We start from the raw sequence: 15,245 nt of genomic DNA, 5'->3' as shown, positions 1-15,245 counted from the left end.
ATAAAATAGCAATACCCATTAATCACTAGAGGAAAAGCAAAGTCTTTCAATGCAGGGAAGCTGAAATTACTGACCCTCACAGTACTCTCTCACCACAGTAGGTTTGAAGTTGTTTTTCAATCCATTTTAGCTTTCTTCGTCTGCCTGCCAGTTTCCCCAATATTGATGAATATATTATATATTCCTAAATTGTATTCAAACCTCTTGTTCACAAAATGCCCAGAAAAACAATAGTAAAGCAAAAACAGTTGACCACAGGAGGAAAAAAAAAGAAATTCTTTGTTCTTCCTCTCTTCCTCCTCTACATCCAATCATTTGTCTAATCCAGTCAAATCACCTGGCAGCTGGGTGGCTCAGTGGTTAGAGCTCCCAAGCCTGGAGTCAGTAATATCTGAATCCAAATCTGATTTCAGATACTTCCTAGCTGTGTGACCCTGAACTAGTTACTTAAGCCTGCCTCAACTTCCCCCTTTGTACAGTGAATTGTAAAACAAAATGGCAAATGACTTCAGTAGCTTTGCCAAGAAAACCCAAAATGAGATCAGGAAGAGTCAGATATGACTAAAATGATTGAATGACAACAATCAAATCTCCTTCCACATTTATGATGGTGCAAAATTTGGTAGTTAGTTCTAGCCCAGTGGAAATATGCAGTATGAATAAAATGATCTCTTCAAATAATTTCGTAGAGAGAATTTAAAGAAATCTTGACAAATAGCAACTAAAACCTCAGTGTAAAATCTATCAAATATGGGGCAGGGTCCAGTTAGGGGCTGTTCTCAGAATATCCTCCAAATTTGTGCTCACTTCATGAAATTGACACTAATCAGGATACAGTCGAAAATGTTCATTGAGCTGAAGATAACCTCATGTTATACTTTGTTATTTTATAACAAAGTTTGTTATATTATAACCTCATGTTTTATTTTATAACAAAGTTTGTTATATTATAACTCACGTTACACTTTGTTTAACCTCTTACTGGTTTATCATGTATTTTTGGTCAATATTTGTGAAGATGTCCTAATCCTCACCCCTATCCCCCACTGGACTGTATGTTTCATATGCAGAAGCTGTTTTTTTTAACTTATTTTTAAAATTTAATAGAAAAGAGGAAAAGAAAAAAATATTTCCATGTGCGCAACAGAACATAAGAAAAGATTCAAAATATAAAGCAACAAATTTCCATTTCAAGAAAGCCTATTTATTAAATATATAACTTATATTTAAAATATTAATTAAATACATTATGTTCAGGGTTGTCCATAATTTCTTTGCTTCCTTGTGCCTTTTTTTTGTTTTCTCTTTGTACTTTGTACTTTATTCTTTTTTTCCCTCTTTCTTCCCCCTCCCCCCAATCCAGAAGGCTACCGTTAAACTCAGATATATCTATATCTCTCTATATATACATATAAATATGTACACACATATATATACATACATAGATATCTATAATCATATATTTCATATACATCAAGGTAAGATTGTGCTATGCTAAAAATCCTGTTTCTCTGATGGTATATAATATCTTCCTTCATAAATCCAAGTCTTTCTGATGGGATGGACTCTAGCAAAAAAAAACAATCAATCATATACCTGGTAGCTATCCAGTACCTAAGTAGACCCCAGTGAAGAATAAATTGGCCCTATAGAATTATTGTACCAACAGAAATATTTTGTATAGATAGAGCTATTCTATACCTTGGCCCACTGTTACCTTATAGAATCTTGAGGTTTAGTTATAAATGCCAACTCTTTTTTTTTTAATAGCCTTTTGTTTACAGGTTATATGCATGGGTAACTTTACAGCATTAACAATTGCCAAACCTCTTGTTCCAATTTTTCACCTCTTACCCCCCACCCCCTCCCCTAGATGGCAGGATGACCAGTAGATGTTAAATATATTAAAATATAAATTAGATACACAATAAGTATACATGACCAAAACGTTATTTTGCTGTACAAAAAGAATCAGACTCTGAAATATTGTACAATTAGCTTGTGAAGGAAATCAAAAATGCAGGTGTGCATAAATATAGGGATTGGGAATTCAATGTAATGGTTTTTAGTCATCTCCCAGAGTTCTTTTTCTGGGCATAGCTAGTTCAGTTCATTACTGCTCCATTAGAAATGATTTGGTTGATCTCGTTGCTGAGGATGGCCTGGTCCATCAGAACTGGTCATCATATAGTATTGTTGTTGAAGTATATAATGATCTCCTGGTCCTGCTCATTTCACTCAGCATCAGTTCGTGTAAGTCTCTCCAGGCCTTTCTGAAATCATCCTGTTGGTCATTTCTTACAGAACAGTAATATTCCATAATATTCATATACCACAATTTATTCAGCCATTCTCCAACTGATGGACATCCATTCAGTTTCCAGTTTTTAGCCACTACAAAAAGGGCTGCCACAAACATTCATGCACATACAGGTCCCTTTCCCTTCTTTATAATCTCTTTGGGATATAATCCCAGTAGTAACACTGCTGGATCAAAGGGTATGCACAGTTTGATAACTTTTTGAGCATAGTTCCAAACTACTCTCCAAAATGGTTGGATTCGTTCACAACTCCACCAACAATGCATCAATGTCCCAGTTTTCCCACATCCCCTCCAACAATCATCATTAATAAATGTCAACTCTTAAGGCTATCTTGTATAAACAGAACAATCACCAGCTTCAGATGATTTATTGACATACATATTGAAGTAATTAGCATAAATAAAATAAATCCCAATAAAAAAATCCCATCTTCCCCCTTATAAATTGCACGTTTATTAGGAGCCTTGTCCACTTTATGGTGTTACAATAAAGCTTTTCCCCTTAATCTGGAGATGGTTTGAGCCTGTTAATTTATTCCACACAATTCCCTACCTTTATGACTTGTTGTACTTGATGTACCATTATTATTTCCATATTTTTCTAACTCCACCAGCCTGTCATTTCCTATAGCACAACACTATTCTAACTTTACACTCTCTCTAGTTATTTTAAATAGTCTAAAGCAATATTGATTAATGTGGCTGACATATAGTGTAGTTTTCCTATTTTTTCTTCTGATTAAATCTCTTTAACTTTGTCTGAGATTATGATTACTAGACCGTGCATTTTTTTACATAATAAATTCTACTCCTGATGTTTACCTCATTTCCCATTCCTCCTGACTTCTCTACTTTGTCCCTTTATTGTTTAACCCCTCCATCCAATGATCCCTCCCTTATCCTTTCCCTTCAACTCTATCTCTCCTTACCCCATTCCTATTATTTTATACATCCTTCTATCCCTCTCTTATCTCATTTCCTCACCCTCTTATTTTTTTAAAATAAATTTAAAGGACATTTCTTCCCTTCTAAATGAATATGTTGTATTCTCTTTCTGCCTGATCTGATGTGACTAGGGTTCCCTCTAAAAATCCCTCCCTTACCCTCCCTCCCTATCCCCTTACTCTCTTATTTCTTTCTGAGTTTAGAAAAAAAACAACTGTGTGTGTGTGTACATATGTATTGTTCTCTCTTTAACACCTTCCAGATGAGAGAGTAGGGCTCCTGAACTACCAGCTCTCTTTCCCATCTAATTCTTCTGTGTCAGTTCTTCTCTTACATCTCAATTATGTAAGATTTTTTTTACTACAGTTTTGCTTTTTAGAATCACATAATACTCTGCTCTACCCCAGTTTTTCTTTTGAACTACCCAGTTAGTAATGACAATCTTAGATATATGGTTTACATTTCCACATATAAAACATAGAGTTTATCCTTATTAAGTTCCTTGAAATTAATCTTTGATTTTTACCTTATATTTCTCTTGGATCTTTTATGTTAAATTTTCTATCAAGTTCAGGTCTTTTTGCCACAAAATCCTAAAAGTCTGGCAATTCATTGAATATCCAATTTTTTTTCATTCAGACTTATGTTTAACTTTCCTGGATATGGTATTTGACAACAACCCAGTTCTTTAGTTCTTCAGCATAGATAGTACCAGGATCTGTGGTCTTTTAATGTAGCTATTTGCTAGGTCTTATGTGATTGTAATTGTGGCTCTGCCATATTTAAGTTGTTTTTTTCCTTGTTGGTCTCAATATTTGCTCCTTGACCTGGGGGTTTCAGAATTTGGCTACAATATTCCTATAGATTTTTTCTCATAGGATCTCTTTCAGATAATGGGTGGATTCTTTTCTATTTTTACTTTCTTTTCTTGTTCTGACACTTTTCTTTAATTTTTTCTTGTATTATTGTATCAAAATTATTTTTTTGACAGTAGCTTTCAAGTAGTCTGATTGTTATTTTTCTCTTCTTGATCTGTTCTGTAGATCAGTTGCTTTTCTTATGAGATGTCTCATTCTCTTCTGTTTTCTTGTATTATTTCTTGATTTCTTATAACTTCATTGGTTCCTCCTTGCCAAATGTTGGTTTTCAAGGAGTCATTTTCTTCCTTAAGATTCTAGATCTCCTTTTCTAGCTAGTTGACTTTCTTTTTATAATCTTGTTAGTTTTTTTTTCCCCCTCAATCTCTCTGATGTGGGTGATGGAGACCCACCAAAAGTTGGGGTTTGATCATATGAATAATTCACAATGGCCATTCTCTTTGGCAAAAGATAGATTTTTTTAGGGGGAAAGGTTACAGACAAAATGAATAGCTATAGTAGATGCTGAAAATGGTAAAATATAATCTAGAGTTGGGAGAGCATAGAAAGCATAATAATTAATAATGGAAAGAGCAAGTTCCCTAGTAGAACTTGCCATTTACTGGGAGAAAGGAATCACCCCATGAAGTGGTGGGCAGAACATATAGACCTCTAGCATTGTAAATGTTCCCAGAGTTCCAAAATCACCCCATGAGTGTCCATAGCTCACAGATTAAATCCCTAAACACCCCAAAAGAGTTAGCTATAAAGAGGAGAAGTGGGGTCTGGAGAGATACCACAGGAAATGGTGGTGTTAGGAGAAACAACATGGCATGGGGACAGGGGTAAGGAGAAAGACACCATGAGGCAGAGTGCCATGGGGAATTGACCCAAAGCAGAGCAGTAAATCCGGCATGGCCAAAAGCAGATTTTACAGGGAAAATTTCATCTCAGGGACATCACTGGGATTTCTGACAGGACATGGGAAAGTGAGGTCGGCCAAGACCCCTATAGAGTGTCGGTCTCAGGAGTTTGACATAACTTTGTGAAATTTATGATGCAATTTACAGTTATCAGAAATGGATCCAAATCTCCAGTTGCCCCCTGGTGGCCCAATGTGGGAATTACAAAATGATCAAATTGGAATGTAATGGGCTGCTGACTTTCATTCTGATGTTTCATTGTGACATGAGGTAACCCAGGATTCTCAAAGGCCAGGCTGGCAGAGAACAGGCTCTGGCTGGCCCTAGTAACCTGGAAGCCCTCACTTACAGACTCTGTGGCAGACTGGGCGTGTTTGTTATGAGAGGATGAGCCTAGGTAAGGGCCCAGGGGCCCACTGTCACCTGATTGATCTGGTGGAATGTCACTTGGCTAAAGTAGGGATTCATGAAGACTGCCCAGTAATTAGTCATGGGATTTTTGAAGTAAGGGATGTGATTGCTACTCATAAAATCATAGATGTCTTGGCTGCTATTTATGGGTACGAGGCCATGCTCACTGGATATGAAAATAGAACCTGTCTACGTGTGCCAAGATGGTATGAAGTCACAGGATTTCAGAACAGAAATGTGAAGTAGAAACCATCCAGTCCAACCCTCCCATTGTGCACATGGGGGAAACTGATGTTCAGAGAGAGGAGAAGTGACTTCAGGTATAGTAATGTCTAGTGCTTGGCTTTCTACTTTCTATTTTAAAACATTTTTATTGGTATCTTTGGTTTTTTATATTTATTTCGGAATATATCTCTCCTCCCTCAGGAAACCATATGTGTATGTGTGTGTGTGTGTGTGTGTGTGTGTGTACACACATATACAAATGTGTATGCATGTATACATACATACTCACAGTGTATATATGTACATTCATGCACACATATATATATATATATATATATATATATATATATATATATATTGTGTGACTTTGTTTTTTTGATATTCTGCTATAAAGAGACAGACAAAAGGGATTGATCTCAGGTTTCAGGTTCAAGCAAGTTATAGTAGGTTCTGGTTTTTCTGCGCTTGAGTTGGGCATAAAGTCAGAATCCTCAGATTCATGATTATAATCCACTCGTGGCCATCAAATAACCATCTTTAGGGAATAGTGGGCAGACCTGTAGCATTGCAAATGTTCCCATAATTCCAAAATAATGTATTTGGGGAGCCAAAGAACAGGACCTCAGAAATGCTGGCTTGTACCTCAGATCTCTTGAATAAAGCCTCCCCTGGGGGATATGGAAGCAGGGATCCAAAGGCCTGAGTTAACCCATACCCAGAAGAAATCGCTGCTTTAACATGTGTCAGGCAACCTGATATTTTTGTGTCAAGGTGCTGTTCTAAGCATTGGGGATACAAGGAGGGGCAAAACAAAACGAAACAAACCCCACAAAAGTAGCTACAAAGGTATATACAAATTCTTTATGGAGCTCTATGACTTTCATTATCTGTGTCTGACCTTAAGCAAGGGATTTCACTTTTCTTGTAATCAGCTCATGGCCATTAGTAAACATCTTTAGGAAGTGGTGGGCAGAACATACAGACCTCTACCATTGTAAATGTTCCCATAATTCCAAAATAATGTATTTGGGGAGCCAAAGAACAGGACCCCAGAAATGTTAGTTTGTATCCCAGCTCTCTTGAATAAAACCTCCACTGGAAAATATGGAAGCAGGGATCCAAAGGCCTGAGTTAACCCATACCCAGAAAGAATCTCTGCTTTAACATATGTCAGGCAACCTGATATTTATGTGTCAAGGTGCTGTTCTAAGCATTGGGGATACAATGAGGGGCAAAACAAAACGAAACAAACCCCACAAAAGTAGCTACAAAGGTATATACAAGATCTTTATGAGGCTCTATGACTTTCATTATCTGTGTCTGACCTTAAGCAGGGGATTTCACTTTTCTGGGCATTTGTTTGCTTGTGCATCCTAGGAGTATGATCTTTCAATTCCCTTTAAGCTCTTCCATCTGTGAGCCAGTGATCCAGCAATCCAGAGTCAGAACACAAATCCCCTCACCCCATCTCCTCCCCTGAGAGTCTGTAGAGGAAAGTCCAAGCCCTGATACTTCCTGTTTGGGCCACTCCTGTGTGACATTAAATAGGCACAGAAAAAAAAGGAAGCTAGAATTTGTGTGAGAAAAGCTGGCAGTTGGGCGATGCAAGGGGAACTCTCCTTGTGTCCTCTGCTGATTCTCTGTGGCATGGAGGGGACAGTAGTAATCCTTAGAAGGTTCTGCCCATGGAGCCTGAGGTCTGACAAGGCCCACAAACTAAGTTCCAAAGGCTAGGGACAAATCTTAGGGAGTAGCTGCATTCTTAGAATCCTCCAGGAAGTCAGCGAGTCATCTCCAGTGTAAATCATCTAGTTCCCAAGTCTTCATTGGCTTTTGTGCCTCAGTGTGACTATATTGGAAATACTGACAGATTTTAACAGTCCAATTAAATGCAATGGAGGCTCATGAAGCACCTATTTTATTCAAGGCACTCAGGATACTCATGACAAAATCAGAATAGAAAAAGGTCCCTCCTCTTAAGTGCTTATAGTCTTCTTTTGGTGATGGGTTAGGGCAGGGAGAATAAGCAGATGACAAGCATGTATGTAGCTATTTGTGTGTGTGTATGTGTGCATATATGTGTACATATACATAGGTACATTGTATATTTGAGGCAGCTAGATGACATAATGAATAGAACTCTAAGGGCTGGAAAACATGAGTTCAAATACAGCATCAGATACTTACTAGCTGTATGACTGGGAACATCACTTAATCTCTGTTTCAGTTGCCTCATCTAGAAAATGGGGATAATAATATTGCCTGTCTCCCAATGTGATTGTAAATATCAAATGATGAATTTGTAAAGTACTTTGCAAATCACAAATCACTCTATAAATCTAAGCTATTACATGGTTACATCAGAAGGGAAAGAAAACTAACAATATGGGAAGCCAGAAAGCCTTCCTGTAGAAGTTGGCCCATGAACTGGGACTCCATGGAAGCCAGGAATGGTTAGAAGCAGAGTTGAGCTGAGCTGGTATTCCCAGAAAAGAGGAAAGAATAGTAAAGTCATGATGCTGGGGATGGAATGCTGAATTCAGGGAAGAGCAAAGAGCATTGGCGCCAACATATTGGGTATGTGGAGGAGCAGTAATATATAGTAATTCTGGAAAAGGACGTTGAAGACTAATTGCAAAGGCTTTCATTGCTGATGAATTTGTGGTTTTTTCTTTTAGGCCAGAGAGCCTATGAATGTTCTGAATGGAGGAAGAAATGATTTGTACAGAATTTTAGAAAAGTTCTTTGGCCTGAAAATTGAGGGGATGCTCATCAAGTAGGAAATAAGTGAACAAATTGTGGTAAATGACTGTGCTAGAATACTATTGTGCTATAAGAAATTTCAAGCAGGTGATTTCAGAAAAACTTTGAAAAGTCTTATATGAATTGATGCAGAGTGAACAGAACCAGGAGACCATGGTACACAGTAAAATAACACTGCATTAAGATCAGCTGTGAATGACTAGCTGTTCTTAGCAATACAATGATCCAAAGCAGTTCCAAAAGACTTATGATGAAAAATGCTATCCATCTTCAGAGAAAAAATTGATGGAATCCAAATACAGATCAAAACATGCTTTCAAACCTTCTCTTTCTCTCTTTTTTGGGGGTTTGTTTTGTTTTGGGTTTTTTTTTTTATGGTGGTGGTGTTTTTTGCAATATGGACAATATGTAAATATGTTTTGCATGACTTTACATATATAATCGACATCAAATTCCTCGCCTTCTCAAGGGGAGTAGGAGAGGGAGAAAGAAATTGGAATACGTTTTTTAAAAGAATGTTAAAAAAAATGTTTACCTGTTAATTGAGAAAAATAGCCCAGAGGAGATGATAAGAATCTTAACTAGAGTAATGGTCTTGTGAGCAGGGAATAGGAGATGGATGTGAGAGTTGAAGAAATGGAATCAACAAAATTTGAAGAGAACTTGATGGGTGAAGGAGAGAGATGAGTTGAGGCTGATGATGAGGTTGTAAACTGGGTGACAGTGATACTATACAGTGGTATCCCTAATTGAAAAAAGGGAAATTTAGAGAGGTAGATAATGAGTTCCATTTTGGACATGTTGAGTTTGAGATGCTTATGAACACCACCCCCCCGCTGAGAGCCAGCAATAGTCAGCTGGTATTGAAGGACTGAAGCTAAGAGGGAGACCAAGGCTGGATTGAACTCATGGGAGCTGATGAGATCATAAAGAGAGATGGTGCAGAGCCAGAAGAGAAGAGGGCCATGGGGGACACCCACAGTTAAGGGGCAGAAGATGGATGATGAAGCAGCAAAGGAGACTGAGGAGGAGTGGTCAGACAGGTAGGAGGAGAACCAGAAGAAAGCAATGTCAAAGAAACCCAGTGGGAGGGCACATCCAGCCGAGGGTGGTCAACCCCAGCATTTCAAAAGCCAATAAGCATGTATTAAGTGTTTACTGTGTGCAAGGCATTTGGACCTGATGATCAGCAGTGTGAAAAGTTACAGAGAAATCAATATACATTGATTCTGAGCAAAAGGCTATTGGTAAACTTGGAGGGAGAGCAGTTTGAGGGTAAGGGAGAGGTCAGAAGTCAGAAGAGGTGGAGAAAAGAGCATGAGCAAAGAGGGTAGAAGCCTTTTTCTATGATTTTTGAGTGTAAAAGGGAAGAGAGATAAGATGAGGGATGAGACAATCAAGTCAAAGCCTTTTAAAAGATTTTTTTAGGCAGCAGGAAATGCTTTGGAATCAGAAGATATGAATTCAAATCTTATCTCTGAGGATTACTACCTCTATAATTTTTTAATGTCTCTGGGCCACAGTTTCCTCACCTGTAAAATGAAGGCTCCCTCAATTTAGCATTTTGATCTATGGCAAATTCAGTAGAGTCAGCAGCCCTGGTTTCAAAGTCTGGTCATCCTTTTTACTCTGTGTGATGATGGATAAGTCTGTGAGTTTTAAGTTTTAACTCATCCATAAAATGGTCATAATAACACCTGTGGTACCCACCTCAAAGAACCATTGTTAGATAATTGCTTCATTTTTTTTCCTTCCCAAGTCATCTCTCTTCTTAATTTCTCTGCCACAGATTCATAGCCTTTCTTAATTGCCCTTGATTCTCATACCTACCTTTTACCGATTAGTTCTAATTTATTCCACTTATACTTTATCTGTACAGAGTTGTTCCATGTTGTCTCTGCCATTAGATTGTGAGCTCCTTCAGAGCAGGGACTGTTTTTTGCCTTTTGTACATCCAGCACTTAGTACATCCTTTGACACATAAACAGGCACTTAATAAATGCTCATTGACTTGACTGAGTGACTGACATTGGTTTCAATATATTACCAAAGAGCCCATGAAAAACTGATGACCCTGTTTAATTGACCATGGGGAAGCACTAAATTCCTCTGGACCTCAGTTTTCTTATTTTAAAATGGGAATAATATTACATATGCTTCCTGCCTCATAAGGACATTGTGAGGTTCAGAGAACTGAATATGTCTAAATATATCTAAAGTTCTAGATAAATACCATTATTTTTACATATCCTGTCCCTTATTCTAGATTCAAAGATCCATGAACCCAAGATGTTATTAAACAAAGATTTGCTGAATTGTCATCCTTTCATATATCTTCACTGGAATGCAAACTTCTCTAGGACCAGCCCTGTTTTATAATTTCTTAGCAATCTCCCCTCCCCCCCCCCTCCCCGCCCAAACTCTGCACACCAGGAACTCAATATATTTCAGCCATGACAAAATGAGCCCTGTACATAGTTAGGAGAGTCTGTTCTGTTCTGTTACATTTTAGCTGCATGGACCTTGGTCAAGTCATTTAAGTTGTCTGCCAAAATTTCCTCATCTGTAAAATGAGGATCATCAAACCACCTACCCCTCTTAAGGTTGTTGTGAAGATCAAATGAGATATTTCTGAAGAGTATCACCAGCCTTAAAGGGTTATATGAAAGTTGGATATCTTTGCCTCTATGAGCCTGAGTTTTTTCATTTATATGAAAACCAGGGTCTAGCACCCCAAGCTATGGTGTTATGGGAATAATAATGGGTTTAGTCTTGGGGTTTTTTGAAAATAGTAATGATCATCATCCCTCTTTGGCTGGTTTGTTTCAATCCAGATTTTGCTCTGGAAACTTCAGGATAGTTCATGTTGCTCTCCAAGGTCTCATGAAAGGATAAAAGTTAGCAATGTTTTGGGTACTAAACAGTCTTTCACAGACAAAATACAGTTTTCTGGTAAAGGCAGTGAGGTGTCCTAATAGATAATGGAGTTGGGAAGACTAGTTCAAATGTAGCCTCAAACATTTATTAGCTGGATAGCCCTGGGCAGGTCACTTAACCATCTGTAAAAGGAGGGGGGGAGGTTGTAGGTAATAATAGCAACTACATCCCAGGGTTATTGTGAGGATCAAATGAGATGATGATGGCTGTAAAGTGCTTAGCATGATGCCTGGCACATATTTATAAATGCTTGCTCCCTTTCCCTCTCGCTAAGGATTTGGACCCCCATGGAAGGAAAACAAATTTGGAGTTGCTTGAGAGGCACCTCCTAGCACTTCAGTGAATGTCTTCTTCATTCCGGGGACATGTAAGACTTCAGAGTTATGGATACTGTCCCCAAGGACCTTACCCTTGAAAGGGAAATGAACTTGGAGATGCTAGAGAAAACCACTATTTCCTATCAAACCTACATTGATGTGCATATAACTCATGGTTGTGTGGGAGAGCACGATTTATGTTTTACTACTCCCTTCCATGACTCAGTTCTTTTTGGCACTCTAGACAACCCTCCAGAAATCTCTCATTGAGATTATCAGTGGATATGTTCATACCCTCCATGAAAAGGGATGCTTCAAGTCCCCAAAGCTCACTTTCCAGTAAATTCATCAAACTGATTAGCTTCCTTGAAACAAACTAAAAGGACCTAAGGATAGACTCTTAGAATTGGGGTCAGGAAAACCCAAGTTCAGCCTCAGATACTTAATAGCTGTGTGATCCTAGGTAAATGCTTTTTAACCTTTCAGACTGTTTCCTTCTTTTTTTCTTTTGCTGAGGTAATTGGGGTTAAGTGACTTGCCCAGGGTCACATAGCTAGGATATATTAAGTGTCTGAGGTCAGATTTGAACTCAGGTCTTCCTGACTTCAGGGGGACTTCTATCCACTACATCATCTAATTGCCCCTGTTTCCTTATTTCTTAAAAGGAATCAGTGATAATGGCATGTCTTACAAGTTGTCGTGAGATAACATTTCAATTGGAATAGAATTTATCTGAAGGTTTTGAAAACTTTAAAGTGTTAAATGTTATATATTTACCATATTTAATATATATTGGATTACATGCCATGTAGGGGAGGAGTTAGGGGAAGGGGGGAAATTGGAACACGAGGTTTTTCAAGGGTCACTGTTAAAAAAGTTATCTTTGCATATGTTTTGAAAATAAAAAACTTCAAAAAAGGTGTTATATGTTAGGTAGTGATGGTGGTGATAGTGGTTGTAATAGCAGTGGATGGTGGTAGTGGTAACAGTAGTAGTAGTATTGGTGGTAGTAGTAGTGGTTGTAGTAGTGGTAGTAATAGTAGGTGGCGATGGTAGTGGTTATAGTGGTAGTCGTAATAGTTGTAATGATAATGGAAGTAGTATTGGTGGTAGTAGTAGTGATTGGAGTGATGGTAATAATAGCAGGCTAAAGTAGTAGTAGTAGTAATAGTAGCAATGGGTAGTAGTGGTGGTAGAAGTGATAGTAATAGCAGTAGGTTGTGGTGGTAGTGGTAAGAGGAGGAAGAGGAGGAGGAGGAGGAAGAGGAGAAGGAAAAGAAGGAGGAGCAGTAGCAAGCTATGTTATCTTAAGCAAATATGAGTTTCCTCTCTATAAAGAGCAAACAATAATACCATCTACTTCACAGGGTTGTTGTGAGGATCAAATAAGGTATCATACATAAGATACTATTTAAGTGTTTCGTTGTCAATGAATATCAACCTCCTTTATCTGTAAAATGATAATACCAAGTCCTACCTATGTGATTAGGTAGTTATGATGGGCCAAAGAGCTAAAACCTGTTTGAAAACTGTGCTTCCTTCCTTCAAAACTCCATGGATCTGTGGTATCATTGTAGTAGAGTATAAGCTTCCGGAGGGCAAGGGTTGTCTCACATTTGAATTTCTATTCCCAGCACCTAACTTGGTGCCACATTAGATGCAAATAGAAATGGAAAATCTGAAAACTGTAACCTTTGTTATTGACCAGCAGGGGTCAATGGCTGTGCATATGTTAGAGAGCCATGGTCAGGGGAAGCTCCCCAGGTTTCCAAGTGGAAATACCCTTCTTCTGGTCTTTTTAGAGTGTTGTTGACAAGCCTCAGATGCTATTGAGCACAACTCTCCCTCATTTTCAGATGAGGAAATTGAGGCCCAGAAGGAGAAGCGATTTTTGTTCCAAGGTCATGCAGATTGAAAACAAAAGAATTACTTCTCCTAGCTGCTATTTCTTAGGGTAAGAGCTCTACAGATGACAGAGACATGACAAATACCTGTTTCATCCCTCGACTATACACATCTTCCTGGTATCATAGTTTTTGAAAGCAGGCTTTTGCTTTTGTATTACTATACCTTCCAACAGAAATGGGGCTAGGTGGTACAATGGAAAGAGCCTTCGTTGTGGTTTTGAATCCCTGTCTGGTTGTTTTGCTGCCTGGGTGGTCATGTCAGTACCTCATTCCTCCTCTCTAAAATAAAGGGTGAGGACCACATGGTTTATGAAGTCCAGCTCCAAATCTCTGGTGTCATTACAATGCCATTTTTAATTTTTTGCATCCATATTAAAGAGCAGTCAATTATCATTGCTAGGGATACAAAGAAAGTCCTTTGGCACTATACATTCAGCACTCTCTGTAGAATGATGCTGCCTCCTGGTAATCATCTGATGTGACTCTTTTTCCCCAATGAGGAAACTTAGGCCCAGAGAGGATACATGATTTTCCCAGATTCATATTGGTACTCAGTAGAAGAAATGGAATTCAATAATATGTCTTTGGAAATCCAGTGTCTTTTTTTTTTTTTTAATATACCCCGAATTAGGTCTCATTTTAGTTGTGGGCAAGGTTTGTTAGCAGTCTGCTCTGGAAAAGGAGAATGGGAGTAAGTTCCATAGCTTGGGTGGATTGCCTGATGTCAAGATACAGGTTGTTGTTCTGAGATTTGTGGAACAGGATAAATCATTCTTTTCTGGAACTTTCTGAGATTTGTGGAACAGGATAAATCATTCTTTTCTGGAACTATTTGCTCAACTAAGAGGGTTGTACTAGCAGGGATTTGGGATCTTGGGGGTCCATGAATTTTTTGAAATATATTTGGATACATTTATCTCAATTTAATTGGTTTCCATCCCAATCCTATGTTTTTTACCTTATGCATTAAAAAAAAAAAAAACAAAAAAAAAACACCAACATGATTCTGATGAGGGGTCCATGGTGCAAAAAAGGTTAAGAACCTCTGCCTCATTTGGCAGCTAGTTAGGTGACACAATGGATAGACTGATGGGTCTACAAATAAGCATTTATGAAGCACCACTATATACCAGACACGGTGCCCCACAGATCTCCTCTGATTTTTTTCCTTTTGCTCTGATTTTTCTCTCCCGACATGATACATAAAGCAATGTGCATTAAAACTACACATCAAATTAAATAATTAAAAAAAAAAAGGAAACAATAATCAAATAGGGACTCAGATACTTCCAAATTGTATGACTCGGGACAAGTCACCTTACGTGTCTGCCTCAGTTTCCTCAAGTGTGAGATGGGAATGGCAATAGCATCTACCTCCCAGGTTATGATGACGAAATAAGAGAAAATCTGTGGGGCACCGTGCTCGGTATATAGTGGGGCTTCATAAATGCTCGTCTCCCTCCCCCATCCCCCATCCCTCCTCCAAAGGAAGTGTTTTTATCTCCGGGTTCCGAGCACCTGTGGTTCGGCGAGTCACGTGTCGGTGAATTGCACTGATGTGAATTTCATTGATTCATTCACTCATTTAGCCGCTCTGCGGGAAGCAATGACGGCGGTTCCAGACGCTCTCTAAGGCC

At 38.4% G+C, this 15,245-nt stretch overlaps 2 protein-coding genes across 7 annotated transcripts in view; one reads left to right on the top strand and one right to left on the bottom strand.

Moving 5' to 3' along the window:
• Positions 1-10,463, bottom strand: part of UBE2D4 (ubiquitin conjugating enzyme E2 D4 (putative)) — a 57,583-nt gene extending 47,120 nt beyond the window's left edge. The window contains exon 1 of the mRNA XM_031949900.1: positions 9,980-10,463. The gene's annotated coding sequence lies outside the window, so the exon portion shown is untranslated. The remainder of the gene's footprint in view (positions 1-9,979) is intronic.
• URGCP (upregulator of cell proliferation) overlaps positions 1-15,245 on the top strand; it is a 67,646-nt gene that overhangs the window by 8,473 nt on the left and 43,928 nt on the right. For 4 of the 6 annotated variants that reach the window (XM_031949897.1, XM_031949895.1, XM_023495229.2 and 1 more), the window contains exon 1: positions 4,613-5,779. The exons of the other annotated variants lie outside the window; for them this stretch is intronic. In XM_031949897.1, the coding sequence (XP_031805757.1) occupies positions 5,751-5,779 (29 nt within the window). In that variant the 5' untranslated portion in view covers positions 4,613-5,750. Of the gene's footprint in view, positions 1-4,612; positions 5,780-15,245 lie in introns of those variants that run through there. 6 annotated transcript variants of the gene reach the window in all.

This window comes from Sarcophilus harrisii, chromosome 2 (genome assembly GCF_902635505.1).
Source record: "Sarcophilus harrisii chromosome 2, mSarHar1.11, whole genome shotgun sequence".
Classification (NCBI taxonomy): Eukaryota; Metazoa; Chordata; class Mammalia; order Dasyuromorphia; family Dasyuridae; genus Sarcophilus; species Sarcophilus harrisii.
The sequence above is the reverse complement of the archived record's forward strand: the minus strand, read 5'-3'. Positions and strand labels throughout refer to the sequence as shown.